This window comes from Triticum dicoccoides, chromosome 3A, assembly GCF_002162155.2.
Source record: "Triticum dicoccoides isolate Atlit2015 ecotype Zavitan chromosome 3A, WEW_v2.0, whole genome shotgun sequence".
Lineage (NCBI taxonomy): Eukaryota > Viridiplantae > Streptophyta > Magnoliopsida > Poales > Poaceae > Triticum > Triticum dicoccoides.
Genome location: NC_041384.1, coordinates 760,810,624 through 760,818,741, shown reverse-complemented (window position 1 = coordinate 760,818,741; position 8,118 = coordinate 760,810,624). Strand labels below are relative to the sequence as shown.

At 46.3% G+C, this 8,118-nt stretch overlaps 1 protein-coding gene and 3 non-coding genes across 4 annotated transcripts; 2 read left to right on the top strand and 2 right to left on the bottom strand.

Annotated features, from left to right (window-relative positions):
• The first annotated feature begins 1,931 nt into the window (after nucleotides 1-1,931).
• Nucleotides 1,932-2,005, top strand: TRNAI-AAU. Its single transcript has one exon. It is a non-coding gene; the product is annotated as a tRNA-Ile (tRNA).
• A 325-nt stretch (nucleotides 2,006-2,330) lies between these two features.
• Nucleotides 2,331-2,404, top strand: TRNAI-AAU. Its single transcript has one exon. It is a non-coding gene; the product is annotated as a tRNA-Ile (tRNA).
• A 62-nt stretch (nucleotides 2,405-2,466) lies between these two features.
• On the bottom strand, nucleotides 2,467-2,540 carry TRNAV-AAC. Its single transcript has one exon. It is a non-coding gene; the product is annotated as a tRNA-Val (tRNA).
• A 678-nt stretch (nucleotides 2,541-3,218) lies between these two features.
• On the bottom strand, nucleotides 3,219-5,498 carry LOC119270781 (30S ribosomal protein S17-like). The gene is made up of 2 exons (XM_037552836.1): nucleotides 5,207-5,498; nucleotides 3,219-3,514 (listed from the first exon to the last, which is right to left on the bottom strand). Exons 1-2 carry the CDS (start codon nucleotides 5,366-5,368, stop codon nucleotides 3,362-3,364), a joined length of 315 nt encoding a protein of 104 aa, XP_037408733.1. The 5' UTR covers nucleotides 5,369-5,498; the 3' UTR covers nucleotides 3,219-3,361.
• Between the last annotated feature and the right edge of the window lie 2,620 nt (nucleotides 5,499-8,118).

Here is an 8,118-nt window from a genome sequence, read left to right as displayed (position 1 = left end):
TGCATTGTTATCTTGTTGAAGACATCGCCATTGCAGCTTCTGTCGACTTGCTTGCGCTGCTCTAGGTGAAAACCTAGACCCGGAGTTTCCGGATCAGATGATGGCGGTGCTTTTGGCGTCGTTTTCCCTCATGGGGGCATCGTTTTTGAGCAGCGGCTGGATGTAGGATCAGAGGACGGATTCTTTGGTGGAGCGGTGCGTCATCTCACTCATTGATGGCGGCGGGTCTCGGCGGCATGGCGCTGTGGTGACTGGGCGTCCGATGCGCGGAGATGGACTCGCGTAGGAGGGTGACACGGTCTGGCGTCATGGTGGCATCGACAACAGTTAGATCGGGCAAGGTTGATGCAGCAGTACAATTCTGAAGATGGATTGGTGGTAGGTGGCTGCGCGGCCTCATACCCGACGGGCGTCCTGGATGTGACCTCAGGTCTTAGATGTTAGGTTTGGCTGCGAGGTCTGTTTAATATTAGGCCCAGACTATCAGCATCCCTTCATCAACTGGATAGGAGTAGCGACAGATGTTGCCTAGACGGTGGCTTTAGTCTTACTGTTGTATGACTTTGTAAAGTCTTGTGTGAATAATTAATAAAGTGGCTACATGCATCATCCAGAATGCAGAGGCCGGGGTCCTCCTCCATTTCAAAAAAAGGGAGGAATACCATGAAAAAGGTTGCTCTTCTTCCATAAAAGTGTTCTCACTCAATGCTTGTGTACATCGCTTGATGTAGGGGCCGGGGGTTAATTATCCTCCTTTTAAAGAAAAAGTGTCCTCACTATTTTATTTTTTTTTGCAATTTGGCTATGTGCATCCTGTGATGCAAAAGTCGGCAGTTATTATTTTCTCTAGAATCGCTTAGTGGGTATGTATAGTTGCGATTATTTTTTTCGATAAAGAGCGCTTTTATTATCTCAAAATATAGCATCAAAGTGATACAAAACATTAAAAGTATCATCCGGCCTCTGCATAACTAGGATGCACACAGCCAAACACAAGTAGTCTGATTAACAGAAAGATAAAAGACCGACAATTCGGCACCAGTTGAGTCCATAGACCGACACTATGCCTATGTCGAAAGAGATGGTGGACCGAGCCGGAGATTATGCTGCCATCCATGTTGGGTAGAAACCTCCGTAGCTACCTGCTCCAACAGCATACACACCGCCTTGAATAGCGGTTGGTACTCCGCTTGTTGTAGCGTACACCACGTACGAAGCGAGTGTGTACAACGGAAAATAACCTGTAAAGGAGAAACAATTTTGTCATTAAAAACAACATCATTTCTACATAGCCAAAGCGACCATAGTAAGGCATACGCTCCCACCCTTATTAGCGTTTTGTATGCATTTGAAATACCGTCCAGCCAATGACCAAAAATATTGGCAACACTTGTGGGCGGATACAAATTTGATGCTATTTGGATGATTGACCACGCAGAACGCGCAAATTTACAGTGAAAAAAGAGGTGTTTAATTGTCTCGTCATGAGTACAAAAACAACACTTCTTATTTTCCGACCAGTTGCGTTGTGCGAGGTTGTCTTTTGTTAGCACAACTCCCCTACGGAGATACCACATGAATAGTTGCGATTACTTGCCCGCTTGCACATGTCTTTTACTTTTATCACTATGTAGCTGTTGCAAGATGATTTGCTTACCCATCCCATCACAGAAACAATGACAAAAGGGCCACAACAGCTAGGAATACTTGCAAACGTGGGCAGTGAAATGGTAATCTAGATAGCCAAGGACCAAGATTTGTTGTTGCATTTCGCAGATCGGTTGGAGCAGAGATGGATTTTCTTGTGATTCATAACATCAGCTCAGCCAAAAGAGGCTCCAGTGATCTTCTTACTCTTTTCTTCTCACCAACATCGAGTTTTATTCAATTTACATAAATATAAAAGCTGAAAAACTATTTAAACAACAAAAGGCCTATTAGCTCAGCTGGTTAGAGCGTCGTGCTAATAACGCGAAGGTCACAGGTTCGAGACCTGTATGGGCCAAAATATCATTTTTCTTTTTCTAACACTATGGAAAGTGCGGCAAAAAAAACAAATTATTAGGATGGCTTCGCCCGGGTTCGAACCGCAACAGCTAGGAATACTTGCAAACGTGGGCAGTGAAATGGTAATCTAGATAGCCAAGGACCAAGATTTGTTGTTGCATTTCGCAGATCGGTTGGAGCAGAGATGGATTTTCTTGTGATTCATAACATCAGCTCAGCCAAAAGAGGCTCCAGTGATCTTCTTACTCTTTTCTTCTCACCAACATCGAGTTTTATTCAATTTACATAAATATAAAAGCTGAAAAACTATTTAAACAACAAAAGGCCTATTAGCTCAGCTGGTTAGAGCGTCGTGCTAATAACGCGAAGGTCACAGGTTCGAGACCTGTATGGGCCAAAATATCATTTTTCTTTTTCTAACACTATGGAAAGTGCGGCAAAAAAAACAAATTATTAGGATGGCTTCGCCCGGGTTCGAACCGGAGACCTTCAGTGTGTTAGACTGACGTGATAACCAACTACACCACGAAACCTCGGTGACAACTTGGTTCTCAACTCGTTAGATAAGTCCAGTAATCAACAAGATGACGTGCTAACAGAACCACGTAATTATTTTCATCTGGAAAATCATGCCACAATATGCTTAAATAATAGCCCTTCAAGAAAAGAAAGATACCATGTGGTCCAACAAATTCTCCCCGTTTTTAGAGACCAAAAAATAAACAGAGATGAACTATTTCTCAATAGAATACCTCTTCTTTTTCGACAAAGCCCACACAACCAACATATTTATTCAGATATAGAAGCATCACTACACTCGCATAAGATTTGGGATTACACCGCCATGCGATAGTTCTAACTAAGAGCACTTATTTGAGCGAGGTACATTCAACAAACGTTTTATTACAAGAACAAAAGAGTAAGCTTGAAATACTGCTGCCAGGAATTTAGTGCCACCGGTGCACAGCAACAGCAGCCACAATGAGCAGAACACTAGCTAGCTACCAGAGACATCGAATGGCCCCAGCTCCGGCATGAACGCCATCACACGGCCTCCACCATGTATGGAGAACTATCATGTGGAAATGGTTAAGTTGCACCTAAGAATTTTGTTGGGGCGAACTTGAAGGTGTGAATTGTGAAGAAAATTTGGTTCCACAGTCCAACATAAATTCCCCATCACCAAGTTTCGGATCGCAAACAAATAAACTGATAAGCTGAACATGATGAGCACCACAAAAACCACCAGTTCATAACAGCCGATGTTTATTCAGTCAGATGGTTCTGGACATGCTGTCGGTCAGTACAGAAGAGAGATTCTGAAAGACATGTATGTGTTGGGCTCTGAGGATCTTCAGGCAGATGACTTGGTACTAGTTTGTTGAGTTGTGGCACCAGAAGCTTTTGGTGCAGGTGGCGGCGCAACATACATCTTAGCTCGGCGAAGAACCTCGGCAACAATCCAATGCTTGTTTTTGCTCAACGGCCTAGAAGGATCCAGCCTAACCTGGAGAGACATTGATGCAGCCATCATTGATAAGAAGGAAGAAAACTGTTATAGTTTATGTTATGTTACACCTTGAGTGAATGAATCATAGTGCAAAAAGAGCACTAGTCTCCAAAAAGTAAGCAGATAAACAGACCACAGGACAAAACGAGGCAAACTCATTAATCTATTCGACAGAGCAACTGTATAACTTTTTATATTCAAAGTCAAACTTGTTTATAAAACCAAACCGCTGCTAAGTAATGTGGGTCTATCTCCCGGTGGTGAAAGCAAAATTTGTTCAGCAGAAAACATATTATGAGCAAATTGCAGCCTTAACTGACATGACATGCACACAACAACAAGTCCAAGTACTCTTTTCAAATGAAACGATGGTATCCTAAAATATTATGAAGGATGGAAGGAGAAAAAAATCACCATTGCTATAACAACAACCATCATCAGTCAAGTGTTCAAGAGGCAAGATTGTTTACTCTAAAGATGGCAAACAAAACAATAATTTGGTTTCTCCCATAAACTAGCTAGCTTAATGGAACTTGAGCTTACAAGCCTAAGAAAGTCAACCAGATCTATCTTGTTTGAGGTTTACAGAAGAGAATATGCCAGGAAATAAACTGCTAAATCTAGCTAGCTTCATCCCAGTGAAAAATATCTAGATAGCTTCAGCCCGGTGATAATATTAGGTCGACGTATTGTGGAAACATAAAACAGCTGTGCCATTATGTGACATGTTCAAGAATATGTATTGATGGATATATATCTATTGGAGTAAAAAAAGCTAGAAAGCGTGCTAGTAATAGATCTACTACATTCTTTGGATGGACCTCAAAATTTCTCAGCTACAAGAGCAACATGTAAACATAGTTTGCATAACTATCCAATGGAATGGACCAGCCCCAATAAACAGAAAACACCAAAAGGTAAACTAAGAGAATATGCTAAGAAATAAACTGCTCAATCTAGCTGGCTTCTATAGGTTGACGTATCCCTACTACTATGGTGCACCAGTTTTGAACTTTGGATTAGCACATGTTTCCCTCCAAACGTCACCTCCAAACAATGACATCACTTGATTATGTAAATCTAAGCGAGCAAGTAGGAGCGAATCCAAAGAAGAATGGTTGTTGATTTTTGTAGATCTAATGGTCCATATTGGTCCATTGTTCAGTCAATTTCTTCCGACTCTTCTAGGTTGAAGTTGAACATTGCCGCCTGGGCTACACCGGTGTGTCGCCATACTGCAGGTGAGCTGAGAGAAGAAGGCGGCGACTCGATTGTGCTATTTATTCGTTCAAACCTGCAGTTAAGCTTCAGCTGTATGGACCAAATCCCCTCCAACCCTGAGTAAAATCGGAAGCTCTCTGTTCTGAACTCTAAAATGATAAAATTTCATACTCACTTGACATTACCACATAGATCCCTATTCTGAACTCTGAATTTCATCATACTCAACTGAAGATTGCACTAGTCACTTTCAATAATCCAAAATCCCTATTATGAACTCTCTGAACTTGATTCTCACTTGACAAAGAAAGTCCAGCTTGGTCTACTCTACACAAGTCGATAACATATGCAAGAAAGACTGCAGAAATAGGTCTGGATTCGGCACATCACAATCACATTGAAGGTCACACACAGTTGACAAAGGGAGGGAGGGAGCAGGCGGTTTGGGTTACTGACGGGCGTGCGTACCCTGTCGCCGATGTTGCAGGTCTCGGCCTCGTCGTGCGCCATGAACTTGGAGGTGCGCTTGACGTAGCGGTTGTACACCTTGTTGTGGAAGAGGCGGTCCACCGCCACTACCACCGACTTCTGCATCTTGTTCGAAACCACGATCCCCACCACCGGCTTCATCTCTTCTCTTCTCCTCTCCTCTCCCCCCGACGGACGGACGAACGTTGTTGAGATTAGCGGCGGCGGCGGCGGCGGGTAGGTTGAGATGCGAAACACCTGCTGCTGTTTTCCGCTAGGGCACGAGGCGACACTGACTGACTCGTATCGGGGCCGAGCTGGGCTGTGCTAATTGCTTGCTGGGCCTGGGCGCGCGGCGCAGGCTGATCCAGTAGAGACTTCAAGTGGGCCAGATGAGCCTTAAGTGTACCTATTAATCAGACGTCAGATTTAACCTTCAAGTTTTCTAAAAAAAAAAAAAAATTTAACCTTCAAGTGTTACACACAAAAAAAGAACATAAAAAAACCTTCAAGTGCCGCTAATCCGAAACCAAGGGACCCATTTGTAAGGGGAGCTGATTCTAAAAAAGAAATAAAAATGCAAGGCGAGCTGCGGGTACTTTTTGTTGAGTACATGTGTTGTGCATATTATGTATTGGGCCCACTTTCTAGTTACCTTATATAGTTGAGGTCGTGGCCTACTCCTGTACATCATATATACGTGCGTTTGCATTTGAAGAATACAACACGTAATTCCCACATCATACGTGGTATGAGTTTCCAGGTTCTAACCCTAGCCTTTCGCCCCTGCCGTCGCTAGCGCGTCTCCCGCGCCGACCGCCGCTCCTTCTCTACCTGTGCGCGTGCTGCCTAGCTACTCGTCCGCCCGCGCTTTCCCCGTTAGCCAGCGCTGCACAGATCGATCACTTGCCTCGCACCGTCCCGCATCGCCAGCGCTGCACAGATCAATCGCTAACCTCGCATCGCCCACATCGCTAACACTGCACAGATCAATCGCTAGCCCCGCTAGCCACTGCTGACCCGATTGCCCCGCTGACCTGATTGCCTTGCGTTGCCAGCATCGCACGCTAGCCGCCACATCGCACGCTAGCAGCAGCTGCACCCGAGCCCGCCAGCCACCCGATCGCTAGCCCCATTGCCTGCTCCGCCGCCGAACCCGCCGCCTCGACCTAAGTCGCTGCTACACCCGAGCCCACCGGGCCACCTCATCCTCGCCATGCCGTCCGTCACGTCTTCTGCGTCCACCAACTCCAACCCGTTCGTCGACGCCAACCCTCCCGACGTGAACGACATCCGCAACCTAAACATCTTTGAGCGGGTGCTGGTTCGTCTCTCGTAGGCGAACTCCTCCTACTTAACGTGGAAAGCGTATTTCTCCCTTCTGTTCCGGGAGTATCACCTCATCGACCACGTGGACGGCACCGTCGACTCCAGCCTCGTCCCCGAGTTTCATGACTGGTCCACCATCGACACCACGATCATCCACTGGTTCTTCCTCACCATCTCGCCGGACCTCTTCCAGACGGTCGTGCAGGACGGTGAAGATGCCTGCGTCGTGTGGACCAAGCTGAACGGGCTCTTCATCGACAACCAGCTCCAACGTAGTGTTTTTTTTGCAGCAAGAGTTCTTTGGGTGTCAGCAGGACAACACCTCCGTCGACGACTATTGTCACCGCCTGAAGACTCTCGCTGACGAGCTCCGCGATATTGGCACGAAGATCGATGATGACCTCCTCCTCAGCACGCTCACCGACGGTCTCAACGAGGACTTCGGCAACACCGTGGCGAACCTCAGCCTCATCCCAACCCGTCCTTCGCCAAGTTCGTTGCGTACCTCTGCTTGGAGGAGCGGCGGATCAAGCAGGTGAAGGCACGGGCCATCCACAGCGCTCTCGCCGCCGGCACCACCCGCGGCGGGTCCTCGGCGCCTCCAGCTGCCCCGGCCGCGCCCCCGCCGCCGCGCCACCCGGCGTCCTTCCCGGTGCCATCACCGTACCCGGCGCCCCAGCAGCAGGGGCTGCTTCCGCTGCCTTATGAATGATCTCTACTACACAACCTTCTTCTTGTAGATGTTGTTGGGCCTCCAAGTGCAGAGTTTTGTAGGACAGTAGCAAATTTCCCTGAAGTGGATGACCTAAGGTTTATCAATCCGTGGGAGACGTAGGATGAAGATGGTCTCTCTCAAGCAACCCTGCAATCAAATAACAAAGAGTCTCTTTGTGACGCCCGGATAATTAAGCTACAGTAACCCTCTGCTAATGATGCCACGTCACCTCGATTACTGTTGCTAACCTTGCGTTAGTTCGAAAACGATTTGAATTCAAATTCAAAATCAAGCAAGCAACAAAAGTTTTGAAACGCTAAAACAAAAATGTCCTGAAGGTGTCGGATAAATCATAGGTAATTGCGGTGGCGAAACCAAACTCAAAAAAAAATGTTGAAAGGCTCTAAAATAATTATGACAGTATCAAAAACAATTAATTACATGCCTTTTACAATTAACAAAATACTAAACTATTTGATTGGGGTCCATAGTTAATGTGGCAGTAGTATATTTAGATACACTAAATTAGAAACTACTTTTATCTTTTAGATTTGAAAATAAATTAAAGGCTAAAAGAAAACATGATAGGAGAAATAAATAAGCAGAAAAGAAAATAAAAAAGGGAATAGATCAAAAAAAAGAGAACACCCCCCTCGCTGGGCCATGGCCCAGATGGCCTCGGTGCCAGACAGGCCGGCCCAGCCGGCGCCTACATCACCCATGGGGCGACCGAACCCTAACCTCCCTCCCAAGTCGCCCCACTCCCCACTCCCCTCGCCCCCACACACCCCCACTCTCCCGCTGGATCTGGATCGAGGCAACCGTGCCCCGACCCCATCGACGCCCCTCGCCGGACCGCTCCCCCCCC